Source organism: Orcinus orca, chromosome 16 (genome assembly GCF_937001465.1).
Source record: "Orcinus orca chromosome 16, mOrcOrc1.1, whole genome shotgun sequence".
Taxonomy (NCBI): Eukaryota; Metazoa; Chordata; class Mammalia; order Artiodactyla; family Delphinidae; genus Orcinus; species Orcinus orca.
This window is the reverse complement of record NC_064574.1, coordinates 36,040,158-36,061,394: the sequence shown is the minus strand read 5'-3', so window position 1 is coordinate 36,061,394 and position 21,237 is coordinate 36,040,158. Positions and strand designations below refer to the sequence as shown.

At 36.9% G+C, this 21,237-nt stretch overlaps 1 protein-coding gene across 2 annotated transcripts in view; it reads right to left on the bottom strand.

The window, feature by feature from the left end:
* The window catches only part of PLCB1 (phospholipase C beta 1), a 679,784-nt gene that overhangs the window by 156,967 nt on the left and 501,580 nt on the right, over window positions 1-21,237 (bottom strand). For both annotated transcript variants that reach the window (XM_004276458.4, XM_012535449.3), the window contains exon 10: window positions 11,077-11,223. In XM_004276458.4, the coding sequence (XP_004276506.1) occupies window positions 11,077-11,223 (147 nt within the window). The remainder of the gene's footprint in view (window positions 1-11,076; window positions 11,224-21,237) is intronic.

The following is a 21,237-nucleotide window of genomic DNA, read 5'->3' as shown; positions in this document are numbered from 1 at the left end:
AGGCTCAGCGGCCATGGCTCACGGACCTAGCCGCTCCGCGGCATGTGGGATCTTCCCGGGCCGGGGCATGAACCCGCGTCTCCTGCATCGGCAGGCGGACTCTCAACCACTGCGCCACGAGGGAAGCCCTACCTTTACTTTTAAATGCTTATTTTCTGATAAGGAAAATGGCATAGAGCATTTTATTTGCCCAAGTTTCCAAAGCTGGTAAGTGGAAGATCAGGATTATAACTTCAAAACTCAGTCTTTTAATTCTGACCCTCCCTATGAAGGGGTATTGTTGACAGGCTATTCTATTATATAAGTCAAATCTTCTGTCATGTTTGTCCAAGACACAAATGCTTAGGATAGCTAAATATTCTCTTAGCAAAAGTGAAATAAATTTGTAGGAATAAATTTAAATTTGACAAGTGAAGTATAAAACTTATAATTACAAGACACTGTTAAAGAAATTAAACAAGACCTAAGTAAATGAAAAGATATCCCATGTTCATGGTGCAGAAGACTCAAAATTGTTAAGTTGGCACTACTCCTCAAATTGATTTACAAATTCAATTCCTATCAAAATCATATCTGGCTTTTTTTTTGTACAAATTGACAAGCTGATCCCAAAATTCATATGGAAATGTAAAGGACTCAGAATAGCCAAAATGATCTTAAAAAATAAGGAAAAAAGTTGGAAGACTCACACTTCCCAGTTTCAAAACTTAGCTACAAAGCTCCAGTGATCAAGACAGTGTGGTCATATACATGGAATCTAAAAAAAAAAAGGTTCTGATGAACCTAGGGGCAGGACAGGAATAAAGACGCAGACATAAAGAATGGACTTGAAGACACAGGGAGGGGGAAGGGTAAACTGGGACGAAGTGAGAGAGTAGCACTGACATATATACACTACCAAATGTAAAACAGATAGCTAGTGGGAAGCATTCGCATAGCACAGGGAGATCAGCTTGGTGCTTTGTGACCACCTAGAGGGGTAGGATTGGGAGGGTGGGAGGGAGACACAAGAGGGAGGAGATATGGGGATATATGTATATGTATAGCTGATTCACTTTGTTATAAAGCAGAAACTAACACATGATTGTAAAGCAATTATACTCCAATAAAGATGTTAAAAAAAAAAGTGTGGTAGTGGCATAAGATTAGACACATAGATCAATGGAATAGAATTGAGACCCCAGAAATAAACCCTCACATTTATTGACTTACAACAAGGGTGCCAAAACAATTCATTGCCGAAAATCATCTTTTCAAGAAATGGTGCTGGGACAACTGGATTGCTAAATGGAAAATAATGAAGTTGGATCCCTATCACATCATATTAAAAAAATAATAACTTGAAATCAATGAAGTTCCTAACTGTAAGAGCTAAAATTATAAAACTCTTAGAAGAGAATGTAGAGGTAAATCTTTGTGACCTAAATTAGGCAATGGTTTCATAGATATGACACCAAAAGCACAAGTAGCAAAGGAAGAAAATAGATAAAATTTATCAAAATTAAAAACCTTTGGAAGCAGAACTGATATCCTCTAGTAAAGTGATAAGAATTGTAATAATCAAGGCACCCAAGAAATCTGAGGGCGGAAAGAGAAGCCAAGCTATTTCTGTTTCATTTAAGAAGTCGATGGAAGGTACTAATTTTTTGATAAGTTATTATTATTATTATTTTGGCTGCATCATGTGGCTTTCGGGATCTTAGTTCCCTGACCAGGGATGGAACCTGGGCCACGGCAGTGAAAGCCCTCAGTCCTGACCACTGCACAGCCAGGGAATTCCCTTGATAAATTATTTTTAAAAGATTAATAATAAATAAGTTTTGAGACAAGCCCAACATCAAACACACAAATGGAAGTTTTTGGTTTTCCATATTAAAGATTTTCTGTGACTTATACATTATAAGCTTCCATCATTTTTTTAGCAGTCATTTAAAAGACGACATATTGATGAAAACTGTCAAAATGACTTTGAAATGGATAAGATCTGTCCATTGGAGACACACAGGACAAAGAAAATGGGATTAAACCTATTGGCTTAATTTTATTTTTATATGCATGTCACAACATCCGATATCAGCATAACAAAAGGGTGACATTTTTCAGTTCTATAGAGCCCTAGTAAATGCATTGAAAGGCTGATTAAGTAGGTTTGCATAATCACTTCTTTACTGGAAAAAATAGGACATTTTAAATACACAAGTGTTTGCAAAAGCAGAAATGCTGACAAAATAATCTAGAAAATTCCTGATGCTAGATAATAAATTTGCCATTTAAAATGCTTCAAAGTTTGTTGTAATAAAGGTCTTTGCTGCATAAAGGAAAAATGGAGAGTGGTAGTGAAGGGAAAAAGGTGATCATTTATATGTTATTCCTAAACTTAAAGGAGGGCTACTTTAGCTAAAGAAGTGAAGAATTCAAACAATTATCAGGTTAGTTCTTTAAAAATGCTAGCTCCTTCAGACCACTGCACAGCTATTCAAGAGTGGAGCAGATTTTCTTGTGTACTACCTAGGAAATTGTTTAAGTGTATTACTGACTACATCCAATAATGTGCAATTTCATTAATATTCTGTTAAGTGTTACTAACTTCTGAAAGGGAGTTGCCAGTAAAGAAGTTGCCAGTAAGCAAGTTGCTTCAATCTAATAATAGATTGAAGGTAGAAAAATACCTAACCCACACTAGAGTGTTCTGTCATAAAAGATTCAAGAAGTTTCCAGAAACATTTCTTTGGATTTGCTTGCAATATATATATATAGAGAGAGAATAGAAGCAATTTGATGTACTTTTTGAATGTTGATCAGTTAATGTTTTGAAAGAGATGGTAAGGCATGGGGTTAGAGATGGAAATGATTCTGAAAAAAAAAAAGAATGGGGGAGGAGGGTGTATATGTGTTTGTGTGTGTGTGCATGTCTGCCTGTGTCGTGTTTATTGTCCAACATCTAAGCCCAAAAGAATTCCTCTAAGGTAAATTTGTTCATTATTAAAATGAATAATCTGTATTAGAAAAGAAAATCTTCCAAAGAAAGCATTAGAAAACACACATTTATCCATAACTGTCTTATTGCTTGGAATGCATATTAGGTTTTCTGTATGTTTTCCTTCATTTATGGAGATTTTTTCCAAATATGTGAATTAATATTCGCCACTACTCTCTCCTTTTCTGCTTAAAGCCTCAAAAATTTTCTTCCCTAAAATTCCTAACTCCTCATTATTATATCCCATCCAACAATTATATTTCCATTTGATTAGATCCAATAAATAAAGCTTCTGGGGCCAGGGGATTGCCACAGGTTGGGATTAATGATATGTCATGAGTCCCTCAACCCTTGTTGTTTCTGAAACTAGTATCTGGCATCATCTCTGCCTGGCTGTGAACACCCTCTGGAGTTCATTACAAGCCTATGATTGAACTTTGGAGCTGAAGCTCCATCTCAGATTAATTCATAATACTGCCCCGAGTCAGAGCTCTGCAACTTCTCACTTGACTGCATTCATTTTGGGCAGCTGGCTTCATTCACTTGAGTTTGTCTCAGATTAGTCAAGTCGTCCATGGATGGAAGAGACCAGAAAATTGAAAATCATAATCCGTCTATTAACACAAGCTTCTGAGAAATTTCTCATCTTGTGGAATGTGATGATTAATTGCCTATATTTATATGTATCGTTATTTATTGTCTTCTCTTCAATCTTTAGGGTAAGAAGTTTCCAGATTGTGAAACTTTTGTTAATTCAGTGGCTTTCTTCAATAAACACTGTCTCCTTCAATAAATGGATATGGGAACCATTTCTACTTGCTTTCAATGCTGTGAAACCAACAGCTACACTTGAGGGAACTATGCAAAATACAGAGGATGTGTTGTTCATCTTGACCGTCTCTAGGGCCATCAGTTTGATCTGATCTCTCTCTTCTACATTATCTGTCTGCTGCCCCAGTGAGACCATGAAGGTCTTTTTTTTTTTTTTTTTAATTGAAGTATAGTTGATTTACCATGTTGTGTTCATTTCTGCTGCACAGCAAAGTAATTCATTTATATATATACACACACACACACACACACACACACACACACACACACACACATTCTTTTTTATATTCTTTTCCATTATGGTTTATCACCCTGAACCTCTTTTGAACATAGATCCAATTGCCATGGGATGGCTTAGGCAAGTGGGAAAAGAACTTTAAGCATATGCCTTACTGATTACAGGAGCCTCATCACTAGGGTATATTCATATTCTCAAATATTCTCTGTGGGAGGTAAAATACTGGTTGCTTTGGATACAAAAATGACACAAGACATCTTCCTTACCTTACCATTTAGGTAAAGAGGCAAGTACAAACAAAGGAGAAGGCTCTTATGTGCCAGGGAGTTTACACCCTCACTGCACTATTACACTTCTGGCTGTCATTTCTTTCTCTTTTTCCTTGCAAACAGAATAATCTATTTAGGTTCTGATATGCTTCAGGGTCCCCTCTCCAGCCCTGGGATAAATCTTAATTCTTCTCAGCCAGTCACAGTGGTTCTGTGGTCCATGCTGGTACTTATTGTAGGGCATTGCTGTATGGTGTAACTCTGGGCTACATCTAATAGGGTGTAAAGGAAAGTCTGCTGGGTGAGTTGGGGAAAACCTCACTCATACAAAGGGCCACAAGATGCGGATGTTCCCTGGGCCACATGTGGAGCTTATTTCTTACGGAGGCAATGCTCAGGGTGCACAGTCATCTTGAAACAATAAGAGGATGGGACTTCCCTGGTGGTCCAGTGGGTAAAACTCCATGCTCCCAATGCAGGAGGCCCGGGTTTGATCCTTGGTTGGGGAACTAGATCCCACATGCATGCCGCAACTAAGAAGTCTGCATGCCGCAACTAAGAAGTCCTCATGCTGCTACTAAAAGATCCCACATGCCACAAGTAAAGATCCCACATGCTGCAACAAAGATCGTGCATACCTCAACTAAGACCCAGCACAGCCAAAATAAATACATAAATATATATTAAAAAAAAAAAAGGAAAAGAAACCATAAAAGGAGCAAAAAGATAGAAAGCATCTGGGTCTCTGATGACATCAATGAATTCCTGATTTAATCAACACTCAACCACTCTGTTTCTGGACTTCTTGCTGTGTGAGGTAGTAAATTTCTTAATGTTTAAGCCATTAAGTAATAGTATCCTCTTATGCATAGCCCAAAATACCCTGGCTGTTTCAATTTACTTTCATTTTCACATGAAGAAATTAAGGCTTAGAAGACTTAATTTACTTAAAGGCAAATTGAAACTTGGTCTGTTTATTTGTTAAGCTCAACTTCTTTCCATTCTACCACCCAACTTTCATAGGTCTGTGTGTGCTTTAAACCAAAAATAAATTATAAAAAGTTGCATATGCTAAGGACTAAATGAGTAGGAGAGATGTAAAGGGAGGGAGTGACACTAAGCTTGGGTTGGTAGTGGATTGCCAAGGGAAAAACTATACCTTAAGGTATAGGAGAGGAATTGAATAATCAGATAGTTTAATTCATCAGAGGGATAACTAAAACCTCCAATCTAATGTTTTACTTCCCAAGCTGAATAAAAATGTTAATTATTCAGAGATATGTCACTTTGCTTTTCCTGAGTATACGGAGCCATCATCTCCCAAATGGTTTAGAGTATGGAAAGATTTATGAAGAGCTGAAAAAGTGTAATTGAAATGAATGCACACTGTTCAGTCCTGAGACAATCTTGTTTTGAGTCATAAGGGTAGATTCCTCAAGGAAAAACAATAACTTAAACCGTAATCACTACCTGATGTACTGCCAAGTCTATCCAAAACCCTAGAAAATGACCATCATAATTAAACATCAACTCATTCTGTGCATGTATTTCTCTCAGTGATTGGATTTTATTTTTCCTTCTGAGTGTCTTGATAGTCAACAAAGGGGCAATAATGAGCAGAGAAATAAACATAATAATAATAGCGCATTGCTAAATTGATTGGTTTTTATACTGTATGTTTAATCTTTATGGTCCCTTTGAATGCTCAAAAGAAAACATTCCAAATAATGAAGTTCTCCTTATTTGAATTTAGACTGGCATTTCTCAGGAATACTTGTTCTTAAAATGCTCCAAGAAAGTACCTAGCGTGGTCATGACTAGGGGAGGAGGGTTGATCATAACCTTAGTGTGAGTGAATCTGTAAGCTTTTTTTCCCTATATTCGAAACATACTGCAGTAGATGCCAACCTTTGTTTGAATCTAGCGTTTTAAAAACTCATTTGAATAGGAAAACTTTTCTTTTTCCACCACATACCCCTTCCGTGAAATAATGTTTCTGTAGAAAATATTTCTGCTTGTTCTGGAACTGCTTGTAAAGTATAAAATCTAACTCATTTTCTAGGTATTGATTTTAACATTTAACTGGATTTTATCGGGTTATACCTTGGTTATAATTTTATTTTATAACATTCTTAATAGGCTTTGGGAAGTTTGAATTTCTATATTTTAGATGCTTACCCAAAGGTCTCTGAGAGATAAGAGTTCTGACTCTCTATAATTAAAACAAGGACACTAATAATATCATATGAAGTAAAACCAAATTTTACCTGTTAGAAGAGGATTTTAGGCAAAACCTCAAGAACCTATATTAGAATTTATATGTAATTTTTAAAATTAATTATATGGAATTCTCCTTAGTTCCCCTGCAGAGATTTTGACTGGTATTGGGACAAGGTAATATTGTAAGAATGGAGATTTACATAATGCAAACCCTGGTATGAAAATATATGTCTCAGAAACATGAGGAAGATAAGTTTAAAAAAAAACCTTAAAGATCAGAACATAGTCTAACATAGGTAACATAGCTTTAAAAGTTGAATACTTAAAAAGATGTGAATACTTTTAAGTATTACTAGAAATACTTAAGAAATTTTAAAATACTACTAGAAATTTAAAAATTGGGGAGAGAGTTGGTTTAGTTGTACAGAAATTTGGAGACAGCTCTTTGAGTTCTTTCTTCAGCAAAAAGTAGAGTGGACCGTTCTCTTTTATAGTAGCTGAAAGCTCTACTTTCTGAAAACTATTGGCCATTAATATGGTAACACCCCAAACCCAACTGACACAATGGAGCCAAGTTCTCTACCATATTTGTGCTGACCAAGTTAATCAGAGGGAGGGCAAATGAGTGACCCTGGAAGAAATTAATTGGACTAAAAGTCCTTAGTAAAATGCAGTTAAAAAACAAAAAGAACCGCTGAGAAAAATTGAACAGTATTTTGTAGTTCTATTGTTTGTGTTGATATTGAACAATTTTCTTGGAACTATTATTGTGTTGTCAGTAAAGCAAATGAGTGATTATGTATAATTTGCTAGGTATCAAGATTGATATAAAAAGCACAGCTATAGAATCAAGAATTTAAATTGGAAGATAGGAGTAGAAATCTTTATGTGAATTCTTGTGCCTTAACAAGAAGAAAAATGTATCTTTTCTTGATTTGTTCACTGAAATGGTCCAGAAACAACATTCCATAGCACAGGGTTCAAATTGCTGTTACCCATATGCGTATTTTTTCACACTAAAAGGAACAAGGGATCATTGGGGGAAAAGTCTGATTCCATGCGTGGTGCAGAAAGATGAGACTGGAAGATCTTTATGTGCCAGAAAACAAGGACATTTTTCAAAGATCAATGGGTCATGTCAAGAGGAGAGAGAAGCCAGCCTGAAAAATGTTTCCACTGACCAAAGCTGAGACGATTTGAACATCAAAAGGAGAATAGTGGCTGTGGTTGAGTGAACCTATGTAAACTCTGAAAACTTTGTCCATAATGATATGCAAAAAGGGAAAAATTAACATACTCTGGAAGAAGGTAAAAAGAATAGAACGTATATATACCCAGTCAGTCTTGTCATTCAGTCATTTTGGTATCATTGCCTGATTTGTTATATGGCAAATAATACAGATACTAACACATGTAAATATATTCATTTTTGGACTTAAAAAAGACTATTGGTAAAATTATTGCATAGTGTGACTTCCAGATAGATAAAACAACATGCAATGTCCAAAATTTAACTGAACATATGTTTAAGTATTTTTAAGCATTTTGGGGTCCTAAGTACAAGATAAATGCAAGATTCAATCATGTGTCAAAGTCTTTAAAGTTATATTTCTTAGGATCCTATGAAGTCAAAGATCTAGACTTTTACTTGAGGTTCTATAGACCTCCTCAAACTTGGATGAGAAAAAAGATTACATCTTTAACTCAAATCACTATGTGCAATTTAACATTCTCTTCAGTTATGAATGTAGGCCACAAATCACTGTAGTACTAGCAGGACAGTGACTTTGTTACCAGTAGAAATCACAGATATTTTCATATCATATTCCAATTGTTGCAAATATCACATGTATTATTTATACAATTTTTAAAAATTGTGTTAATAAAATATATACAATTTTATCCAAATTTGTTTTTCAATATTTGATCAAAATATTTCAATGGAAGTTTTTCCTCTTTAATTCTATGTACATTATTTTATACGTTTAACATTCTTAGAAGGGTCCATAGGCTTCACCAGACTGCCAGATACATCAATGATACCGAATAAGATTAAGGACCTCTGGGAAGGAAAAAATCCTTTACAAATGCTTAGCAATTTGAGTGGGAGCTGCAAAATTTTTGTAATAAGTCTAAGAAACTGAATCCAAGAAAGTGGGCTAAGTGGACACTCTCTTCTTGAAGCTATGAAACCTGTAGTAATTTTAAAACAGGTTAAGGGGCTTCCCTGGTGGCGCATTGGTTAAGAATCTGCCTGCCGATGCAAGGGACACGGGTTCGAGCCCTGGTCCAGGAAGATCCCACATGCCGCGGAGCAACTAAGCCTGTGTGCCACAACTACTGAGCCTGTGCTCTAGAGCCTGCAAGCCACAACTACTGAAGCCTGCGTTCCTAGAGCCTGTGCTCTGCAACAAGAGAAGCCACGACAATGAGGAGCCCGTGTACCGCAACGAAGACCCAATGCAGCCAAAAATAAAGACAAACAAATAAATAAATAAATTTATAAAAAAAATAAAACACGGCTAAGAATATTCTGACATTCCTCCCATTGAGAGCTGTGGTCTATGTCCCTTACCTTGAAGCTGGGTAGGTTTGTGACATTTCTGACAAATAAAGAACCTTGAAGCTGGGTAGGTTTGTGACATTTCTGACAAATAAAGAAAGAAGGGACAGTATGGAACTTCAGAGGCTAAGTGCAAAAAAGGGCAATTAAGCTTCCTCCATGTTTCTTTGGGACACTTGTTTTTGCAGCTATAAGCTGCCATGTAAGAAGTCTACCTACCCTGGGGCTGCCATGCTGTGAGGAAGCCCAAGCCACATGGGGAGGCCAATTTTAGGCAATTAGGTCAGCAGTCTTAACTGAGCCCAGCTGTTGGGTCACTAGCCCAGGTCCAGACATGTTGGTGGTGAAACCTCCAGATGATTCCAACAACCAAGCCTTTTGTGTCAACCCAGCCATTCACTTCCCAGCTGTAGCCCAAGACACCATGGAACAGAAACAAGCCATCTGCTCTGTGTCCTGTCTGAATTCCTGACATATAGAATATGGTCAAAATAAAATGATGGCTGTCTTATGTCCCTGTGTTTTGGTGTGATTGGTTATACAGCAAGAGATGACAAGAATAGGGTTTAGGATGAGCCAGACACGAATCTAATTAGTTTTATAGCATGAATCTCTCTTAGTAGGTATGTAGTTGAAACAAAACAGGTCACAAGGAGCATAAGAACAGTCTGATTTTCATGAAGAACATGCAAGTTGCAGTTCAACTGCCTGTAGAACTCAGAGTGTATGATTCTGACAAGATGGTCTCAGATGATATGGAATCATCCTGAAATAGCTCATTCTAGCTGTCCAGGGGCCACATTGCTATCTCTGTCCAAGAGTCATTTCTATTCTAAGCTATTTTTCACCAAGTGTGGGATACCAGGCTAACGCTGGATTCGATGCTAGCACAATATACATTTGTGCCTAGAGAAATGGATCCCCTTAAGGAATTCAGAAGACTGAACTGCTTATTTGCCAGATGGCTGAACCCTGTGAAATTCTCTTGAACACTCTCATGAATACCTAGTGCCTGGACCTCCCTGCCACTATGTGCATGGCATTGCTGGTCTATCCTGCCACACAAACCACACACCCCTAGGCAATGAGCCATAAGCACATCAAAACCTCCCCCAAGGCACGGCAAGTACCTATAACTTACAGATACCAAATGACACCCCAGACTTTGGTTGCATTGTGGGTCTTAAGGTCTGGCAATCTTATATTCATTTGGGTGATGGACTGTATGAAGCAAGAAAGTGATAAGGTTTTGAAAAGTCCTTTTTTTTTAACCAGTAGGTTTTTTTTTTTTTTACAAAGTCTTTCTAAGGCTGGTAATCAGAGAGTATTCTGCAAGAAATGTATTTTGATTATAAAAACATTTTAGTTTATTGAGATTGGTATTTATTAAAATTTTTATTCTAAACTATATTGAGATAATATATATTATATATATGTTTTAATATTTTTTTCTATTTAACAATCTACTAAAAACCATGGCAGTGCTCAATTTAGGGTCAAGTTAGGAAACGCACTCCTTTATTATAATATTTGCAACAAAGTATATATAAGATGTCACTCACAAAGAAATTTGTTTATGTCTAAAGCCCTGTGCACCTGAGCAAAATTATTAATTTGCCTTGAGTGGAAGTTATTTAGGGAAGAACTTTCCTGTAGATGAAAACAGTCCAGAGAACTATGTGGCTTTATAAGTGGCTTGAAGTCTATTGAAGAAAGAATTCAGTTATGCAAAAATTCCATTGGTCTGAAGATACCAGACATGAATACATTTTAGATGACATGAAAACTTAGGAATAGATGTGAAGAAATGATATTGTTGCTTGTGGGTGGAGCCTCTGGTCATGGAACCCCAGTTCTCAGAGGCTTTTCACAGGAAGTGAAAGGAAATACGCCTCGACTTCAGAACAACAGTAAGCAGAGGTTGGTGACATTTGGTGAGACTGGATAAAATAATTGTCAAAGAACTATGAACTCATACCTGTGAGGTAGGTGTTGTGTGAGGAATTAATGAAATAGTGAGTAAGTGGCTGAGACATATCTTCATTCAAATCCAGTTTCTCAGGTGGAACGACTCCATTTTCCTCTCCACTCAGATAGCGCATAAATCCATCCACTGATATCTGTCCTGGAGGAAATGAAGAGTTAAGAAGAATGTGAATGTATTATTTTCATGGGTTTCTGGCATCATGTTGCTTTAACTTTTTTTTTTCCCAGAAAACTCTTGTAGCATCCAAGATGGAAGACAGTAGCCCCAATTGCAATTTAATATGGATAAACAGTAGTCTAGGATCATGCTATTTCACTACATTTATCTCCAAATGCCAGAAATAATAGAGGAAAATGTAGTTACATGAGTATCACAGACTTTCAGAGGAGTTAAATACCTGAACACCGATCTCCTGTTTTTAAATATAAGAATGCTTATCAACTTTGCGTATGGACAGCAAAATGTTATTAGTGCTTATCTCTAGGTGATAGAATTAGGAGTGCACTTCCCAATGTTCTATCATGAAAATATGTTACTTTTATAATTAAAAGAGTTATTCACAAGTGGTTTTATTATTTAAACTAAAGTGAAAATGTTTTCAAATAATGATTTTTTATCTCTAAAACAGAAAATAAAGATGACCATACTGAGGAATAAAAATTTGAATGCTCATAAAAAGGAAGGTCTTTAAAGTTCTTATTTAGAATGACTTTACTTCAAATGAAAGAAATATGACTCACACTTTAGTTAGTTTATTCAGATTGTATTTAGAATTTTTCTTCTGTTGTAATCTTTCTGAGGTGACTACTACTAAATACTGAGATAATTCTTTATTAAAGTGAATTTTATGTAGTACATAGAAAGGGCCATCTTCATGATTTTGGTTCATCATCACAGTTTGTCTCTTCAACCTTAACAATCAAAGCCACAAACAAACAAACAAACAAAACAAACACAATCACCAGTGCATTTGTGAGCAGTAAAGATCTTGCTAGTAAATGTTAGAGGGAAGTAAGTTTTTTTCCTTGTTGAAAAAGTTTGTATTAATATAAAAGTGGTATATGTTTATGGAAGAAAAATTAGGAAATAAGATGAACAGAGAGGAAAAGTAAAACTTTTCTGAACATGCCTAACTCTTCCTTCAGAGATAATTACTATTAAAATTTGTTGTATATGCTTCCAGAAAAAAAAAAGTGTGTATGCATGTGTGTGTGTAATTCTTTTATGAAACTGCAATCCTATATATCTGTATATGATTTAGAAACTTTTGTTTATATTAACTGAACAATATATTATGAACACTGTCATATAATTATATAACATTTACATTTTATATATTATAAAATATATAGCCATCACATGATTAAGTAATATTCCATTATCTTTGGAGTTGTCTCTCATTTTTCACTAGTATAAATGACATTGTATGGAATACTCTGGTAGTTGAATCTCTGTACAAACTTTTAATTATTTCCTGAGAATGAATTTCCAGAAATAGAATTGCTGGTTCAAAGACTATGCATATTTTTAAAGCTTTTACTACACATAACCAATTTGCTTTCTGTTAAAGTTCTAGCAATTTAGTCTTTCACTAGTGGTTTGCCTTCTCTTCACCCCTATGCCAAACTCATAGGTAAAAACATGATATCTAATAATTCTAATTTTCATTGATTTGAGCATTATTTATTCTTGAATGGTAAGAGATGTGTCATCTGCAAATGGAAAAGCTAGCACTACTGTTTACCCACAGTGTAAATCTTTTTACATTCAATAAGCTTCTCAAAATAACTGATGAGTATGTTCTATAATTCTGGAAACATTATAGCTAAATCACCTTTAATATTTTCCAGGAATAAATAAATAGAAAGAAATTTGGTTATTGGCTTTTGACGAGTGGAGCTGTATCTTACAAAAAGAAAAATCTTATAGATGCCATAGTTTATACCTCCAAATAACCATCATCTACCAAGGTGATGGTTCCAATCATGCTGTCATTGATGAGAACACTTTGGTTATTGCCTTTGAAACCTTCTTTTGAAATTCATTTATGGTGGAATGCATATACTCTTTCAGACTGGTTTCAATTTTTGGAAACAAACCAAAGTCAGTGCCTCTTAGGGCCAAAGTTATCTCAATAGATAGCTTTCAACAATATTTTGGAGCATAAAACATTTAGAGATAAAGTATTTTAAAAAAAAATCTGATTTCTTCATCGTCTTCCTTTTCGTTCCTTTCATCGGTAGGAATGAAAATCATAGAGCAGGTATACAAAAGATGAAGATCTGAGATGCTTAAATTAAGCTTTAGAAGCCAGGTGGCCCGTCCTCTCGAGCATCAGTGTTACTGGAGTCCCGGGTCCTGGGTATTTCCATGCTTTGGCACTCGAGAGCTGGCACTTTTTAAAATAGAAAAATGGGTGTTATTTTATTTACTTTGTTGTTAAGTGACTTTCAGTCTTCTGTTTGAGGTTTGGGGTGATCCTTCATCTGCATTGTGGACAATTATCATTTTACTCTGATTTATCGCCATCTTGTCACCTTATTCTCAAACGAGTGTCTATTCCTCCCTCCCTCTTTCCCTTCCTTCTCCCATCTCTTTACCTTCCACTCACTTAACAAACATTTATTGAACGCCTGCAATGTGATGAATACACAGAAAAATAAAGCAGAGCAAAGCACAGACTATGCCTTCAAAGAGCTCATAATCTAATAGAAAATAAGACCATTCACCCCTTGAACAGCAGGCATGCGCTCCTCCAGAGCAGGATGTGTGTTTCTATCTTTGTCATCCTTGGAATATACCACAATTCTCTGTGCACTGTAGCTGTAAAATCAGCACTTACCTTTGACAATTAGTGATTCAAAAGAGAAAATAAATGGTTTTGAAACTGGGAGATCACTAAAGATGGCATAATTTTGATTCTTTTATCTGATTAGGTCAAATCATATGAAATTATTAATATTTGGTGTTTTTAACCTATGCAAATGACAGTTTCATACATCACAATTTCTAACCACAGCTGTTCCTCAAAGGACAGGCAATAAATGCAAGTGGCTTTAGGGGCCAACAAAAGAAAGTAATGTGACTCCTGGAATAAAGTGTACCCAAGGAAAACTCACAAGTATATGCTCCTTCTAAAGGCATGCAAATGACAGCAATACAATATGGTGTGACCAAGACATACCATCTTTATGGTGCGGGTGGAGGCTGTGTTTGTGTCTGGTATCTTGGGAATAAATATCCCTTGGTGTGATCAGCAACTTTTAAAAGCAATTAAAACAAAACATATGCCAATATGGCATGGATGACAAATTAATTCTAATTTTAGCATGGATTTCCATTATATTGTCTCTAGTGCCTTCCGGGCACGTGTGTTGAGAAAGATTCTGAACCACGCTTGTGAATAATTTTGATGTCGGTCATGGAATGCATGACAGAAAAGTGGGGGTATGCAAGCTACATATTTGTTATTCTCAAACCAGGATATTATAATTTAGTTATGCTCTGCAACATGCCAAAGAACATGTGTCAAAGTTTTATTTGATTCATTAATGAGAAAATCAGGATGACGACAAACCCATTTCAAAGAAGCCTATGGGATATTGATACATACATATATGTGTGTCAGCAACCTACCCCCCAAACCTATTAAAATATTGCTAAATTGAATATAAACTTGCTTAAAGTCCTATAGGTCAATTAATATAATCTTTGGGTTACCTTCTCTACCTTTACTATTTCCTAGGAGTCAAAGATTTTAACAGAGTTTTTAGCATAGATTAAAATTAGTAAAAACAAGAGTTAGGTGAATCAGTGTTTGTAAGCTTTATTTACAATGAATTATATCAAATAATTTAAAAATCCCCAGCTGAGGAATTTACCTAACTTTGAATAGGAACAATATATGAGTTTGGAGGACAGTTCAGAATATGATTGTAGACTGCAAGTAGGCAGAGCAACTTTTCAACTCCAAAGCTTGCCTTGCTAACTAAAGGAGCAAATGTGCAAGACTTTGATATATCAAATGACTAGGCAGAGATATGTCAAAGTCAAGAAAAGCCAATGAAAAAGTAAAGATCAGGAGTTGGAAGTTTATAAGTTGCAAGGCATCAGCTGAGGGGTCAAGAGTTCATTTGCAAAAATGTAGATGTTTTTGGCATAATGAATTAGCCTAAAAATATAGTTCTGACCAGTAAAGGCTTTTGGACGAAAACAGACCCTTAGAGGATTTTCCTTTGTTGCATGTAACCTACAGCTGGAATACTGTTGTTGCTGTTGACTTAAATGCATCAGTACTTTTCCACCAACCCGTCACTGTTTTTGCGAAACTGCTTAAGATTTTTTTTCAGGCCCACTGAGGCACATAGAAAAATGAAAAGCCTTAAGAACTAAGATGGGGAAAACACTGTTTTTCTAAACCAGTCAATTTAGTAACAGTACAAGAAATGCGGCTTCCATTCCTGCCAGCAGTAATTGATCAGCGACAAACTCTTCAACCATAGGATGAGAAAACTAGATGGGCTCTTATGTCTCTTTCAGCTCTAAAGTTCTATGAATTCAAGTGGTTTAATACACTCTGGATGATTACCAGCTAAATTAAAACAAAATGTCCATATTAGAATGAGATTATGAAACATCAAACCACAATTAAAAGCAATGTGATGATTTTCTGGAATAAAAACAACAGGAAGAAAAGTTAAGTTCAGAAGGATAATACCAGCTGACAAAGGCTAAAAATAAAGTCCCTTCTATATTTTCTTAATAAAAGATTGATATGCTTCCAAGCGGACATGCCACTCATATAAAGACACCTAAAGTTCTTTATAAGCATTTATATTATTTGAACCACTTAGAGCCAAAGTAGGAAAAATATAAGTCTCAAGGAATGGAGAAAACACTGCTCTATGAAGCTTTTTCGTTCAAAAGAAGTTCTAGTGTATACTGAAAAAAGAAGGCTGGTGATCAAATGTGAAAAGATCTGACTTCAATGGGGAGGAACCATCTTCAAAGGGACACGAGAGGAAAGTGGCATGACAAAATGATGGCCCCAATGGCCATTTATATGGCTTGTCATTCTTCAGCAATATCTTTGCTGCAGAGAAACTCTCAAATGTCAGGCAGCTGTACACATATACCATGGCCAGGAACTGTACCTCTGCCTCCTTCTGCCTCTCTCCTTCCGCTGGGGTAGATGATGACTGAGGCTCCACTTGTGTCCTCTTGAAAATGTCAGGAAGACAAAAATTTGAAATTTTGTTGTGACAAAATGAGACCTCCCAGGGATGCTTTTAAATCTTGCTGTATATCCAGGGACATACAGCTGGATGCATTTCATGCTTACAAGTGCATGCCAAGGCCTTTGAATATATACTGGGGAACAAGCTACTCCCTTGCCTTCTTTAAACCTGGGACCATCCTACGGGCCTTGGGAACAATTAATTTATTTTTATATTTTTGGCTGTGTCGGGTCTTAATTGTAGCACGTGGGATCTTCATTGAGGCATGGGGGATCTTTTGTTATAGTGCATGGGCTCTTCATTGTGGTGCGGGGGCTCCTCTCTAGTTGAGGCACACGACCTCAGTAGTTGTGGCGTGTGGACTTAGTTGCCCTGTGGCACATGGGATCTTAGTTCCCCAATCAGGGATCAAACCCACGTTCCCTGCATTGGAAGGAAGATTCTTTACCACTGGACCACCAGGGAAGTCCCAGGCCTTGGGAACAATTAAGAAGAGGAGGATCTGTGTCCAGAACAGGGAGCTCTGGAGAACAGAATGGAACAGTCTAAAGAGGTTTATGGACTGGTTCTCCCATTTTCTCAGGTCCTGACCCCTTTTATTAATTGACTTCTTGAAACCTACTTCCAACAGAACTTTCCAGCTTGACCTCATGTTCCAGGCATCTAAGAAAAGATGTTTCAGCTTAAGTCTCTCGAGGAAGAAGACACAGTTATCTAAACCTCTTTGCAATATGTTCAGGCACAACTGTTCTCCCAGTTTCATTTACTTGATGAAGCCTTTCCTAAAGTCTTATGACCTAATCCAATTTAGATTAATCAATTAACATTTTTTTAAATTCTATTCTTTGTTGAATCTCTTTTATTTTTTGTAAACCGCATCTTCCTCCTTCATAGTTAGCTTTTCATTTCAGTGGGAGCACATTTGTCAGTAGCTTCCTGAGAAAGGGTTCCTGAGTGTTAAGTTTTTTGAGCCTTGTACGTCTAAAAATGGCTTTATGACATTTGCATTCTTTATTGCTAGTTTATCTGGGTATAATATTGTAGGTTAAGAAAATTTTCTTTTAGATTTTTGTGAGAAAAGTTGCTTCATTGTCTTTTAGCTTCTAGTGGGCTGTTAAGAGATTTGAAGAATTATTATTTCATCATCCTAAAAACATATGTGGCCTGTTTTTTTATTTTGTCTCTTTGGAAATTTCTAGCATCTTATTAAGTTCCAGTTTCTGGAAACTTCACAATGATGTGCTTTGGTATAGGTTTATTTTTATACCCTGTGCTGGACACTCTTGAAGCCCTTGTAGTCTGAAAGCTATTATTCTTCTATTTGGAACATTTTCATAAATTATCTTGGGGCTTCCCTGGTGGTGCAGTGGTTGAGAGTCCGCCTGCCGATGCAGGGGACACGGGTTCGTGCCGTGGTCCGGGAAGATCCCACATGCCCCGGAGTGGCTGGGCCCGTGAGCCATGGCCGCTGAGCCTGTGCGTCCAGAGTCTGTGCTCTGCAACGGCAGAGGCCACAACAGTGAGAGGCCTGAGTACCGCAAAAAAAAAAAAAAAAAAAAAAAAAAAAAAATTATCTCTATGCTAATTTCTGTTCTCTTTCTTCTGGAATATTATTTGATCAAATTTTACATTTTCATATATTCTCCCTCCAATTTTTCATTTTATTTGTTTGCTCTACTCTCTGGGAGCTTTCCACACTTTACTTCCAACCCTTCTTTGAGTGTTTTGTTTCTGCTACCCTCTATTTAATGTCTAAGAGCCAGTTTATGTTCTCTGACATTTCTTCAAAAAATAGCATTGTTATTTTTTCAGTGGTTCAATATATTTTATTATCTTTCTAAGGATATTAATGATATATGTATATTTAAAGTTTTCTTCTCACTACATAGTCATTGTTTTCCTTAAGGTTACCTTTATTCTTGCTTACTTCTACTTTTTAAGTAAGTTTTCCTCATATGTCTAGTGATTTTTAATTGCCTGTTCATATTTCAAATGGGTGGACTAAAAAGCTGATTGGACTTTTCAAAGCATCTGTATATCTGAATATAAACATGCAAAGTGTAAGAGTTAATAAGGCATCATTGTAGAGGGATCAGTCTTTGTCTCTTTGGAGTAACCCCTAATGTCAATACCTTTAGTTCTTTCTTCTTGAGCCGATCAAGTCCTGAGAGAAGATCGGTTTAATCACTTGCCAGGAAAATAAAGGCCTGGATGCCAGCCTTCCAGAGCCAAATGGGGGGAAGGGGCAGAATGTTTACTATCACTTTATCTCTTTGCTTTCAAATAGTATCCCTGACTTCACCTGGGATTGTGTTATCCTCAGACCCTCTGCTTTCTTGTCTCCAGAAGGGAAACCTTTAGTTTTCTCCCAGGTGGGAGACTATTCCTTGAACAGCTGTCAACCAACCCTCCTTATTCTAGGCTGTAACTCTAAACCTATGATCAGTTTCCTCAGATGTGTTATAGCTGTAAACCTATAGATCGTTGCCAAAATTGTGTAATTATTGTCTCTTACCCTATTATATCCACCCTTGCCAGATTATACCTTAAAAAAATACAATGCAATTTTAGTGTGGTTTCAACAGAGAGTTTAATTAGTTGAATATGTCTAGACTATTCGTTCTATTTATCCTGATGATCCATGATTTCTCTACTATACCAGACTGCAGAATTTTGTTGATTAAGTTAAAAAAATCAGATTTCACATGCTTTATCCTTTTGATCCTACTATTTTTAGGTAAAATAAATCAGATGGGAGAAACTGAAGGTCTTCCGCTATAGACCTGCTTTGCCTGGTCAGGGACTTATCGTGGATCTCCTTGGTTGTCTTTCATTCAAATCTTTTTGGTGAGAAGTATGCAGTGACTAATATCTCACCATAGATGGCACTATATGGATAATTTGTCAGTCAAGTTTTCCTTGCTGTGTCTTTTCCCAGGTAGAATGTAGTCAGTCACAGAGGCAGCCGGAGCTCCCAGGTATTTATCAGGCGGGAGTATTTAACAGACAAAATATTTCCTCCCTTATACTTTCCAAGACCCTCTCACTCTTCTCCAATACAGGCAGCAACACAGCATTCTAATTTTGTCTCAGGGAATGGAGGGATGGAAGAGAAGGGAGAACTTAAGAGCACCTTTTCAGCTTGGTTCTGAGGGCACTCTTCTACCAAGGCTTCCTTGTCCCCAAGCCTAGGGGAAGTCCCAAGTCCTGAAGAGAGAAGCCTGTGGCTCCTTTCTAGGAGATGGTCTAGAGAGTTCCAAGCCCTGGTGTTCCCCAGTGGCTGGAACAAAAGGAGAGTTTTATCTTTACTCTCTCCCTCTGCCTAGTCCCTGGCAGAAGCACTAATCAGACAGTATTAAATGTCTAAAGCCATCAAAATAGAAATAGGGGATTAGGATAATTCACAACAGAGCAAATCAATCCTTAAACAATGAAAGAGCTGATTGTCCTTCATGACACTGCCATGACAAGTTACCCGCCCTGTCAATACTTTCTCCTTCTAACATCTTTGCTCAGCAATGCTAGAATTTCTTTTGAAATTCACAAGTAAGAAGTTTATCTGAAATAAATCCATAGCCCTCACCTTCTACCTAGAAGCTTATGAAAGTGACTTTCAATAAGGTTGTGTAACAAAAGCTGATGCTCCTTATTGCACAGATGAGCCTGATGGCAAGTCCTCAGCACCAGACTCTCACATGACGCTTTACATGGGCTCTGTGACCAGGAAAGGGAAAAGGACAGCAGGGCATGGTCACAAGCTAATCTCTAAACAGAATTCATGGCGCATTACTAAAGTGACTAGAAAGTTTTGAAAGTCAGGCTCTTTCCTGTTCAGTGTGTGTTTTTTACTGGGATGGTTACCTTGGAAATGACCTCATCATGGCATCAAAGCACCAACATGGAACTGCTACCTCGTTCGTCCTAAAAGCAGATGTAAGGTAACAGTGGCGAAGTGCTAAAGTGAAAAATAATTCTGTGGAGAGTCAAAGAAAGAAAATGTGGCTGGCTGTGTCTACAAACATAGTACTTTAAAAAAAAAAGAATGGATTCTGACTTGAAAGGAAGTATATTTATACATGTGCAAGCAGGATGGTAAAGGAAGAGAGAGCCAGCCTTTGAAGAGCTTCATGAATTTAGTCTATCTCCCATATATTATTTTATAAACCTTTATATACTATTTACTATATGCAAATATTAACTCATTCTATCCTCATAATAACTCTATGAAGTGGGTACTACTTTTATGCTTATTTTATGGGTGAGAAACTCAAGTAGCTTGCCCAAGATCACATGGCTTACAAGTGGATAAAATGGGATTTGAACCCAAAGTCAGGCTTTGTGTTCCATGCCATTAACTACTATGCTATCCTGCTGTACAGCACATAATCTAGTACTAGGAGAAGGTAAATCATAATTTCATCATCATCACCATCATCATCATCATAACAGGAAGAGCTAGCATTACCTGAGCATTGACCATGTGGCAGGCACAGAAATCCTATAAGAGAGGTACTTTTTACTTCCCATTTTCAGATGAGCAAACTGAGGCTTAGAGAGGTAAGCAACTTTTCTAAGGTCACAGGGGGTACTCAGTGTGAGAGCTGGATCTGGAGGTGGTGCCAGGGCAACGGGAAGGCAGATGGTGGTGAGTGCGACCGATGATGTTTATCCACATAACTTTCCCAGCACTGGCCTGGATGAGGAACAAGGATGATGAAAGGAGAGGATCCTGCCTCTGTAGCCGTTGGCTTCAATTGAGGCAATGTGGATTAGTCCTAAAAATAGCCCTGAATGTGACCAAGGAAGAGCTTTTTCCCATGATTTACTTATCTCTTTAAAACGTGTGACTTTAATCTTTTTGTTAAAAGAAGCTGGATTCAGGCAGGACAAATGACCCATCTAGTAGAGGCGTGAG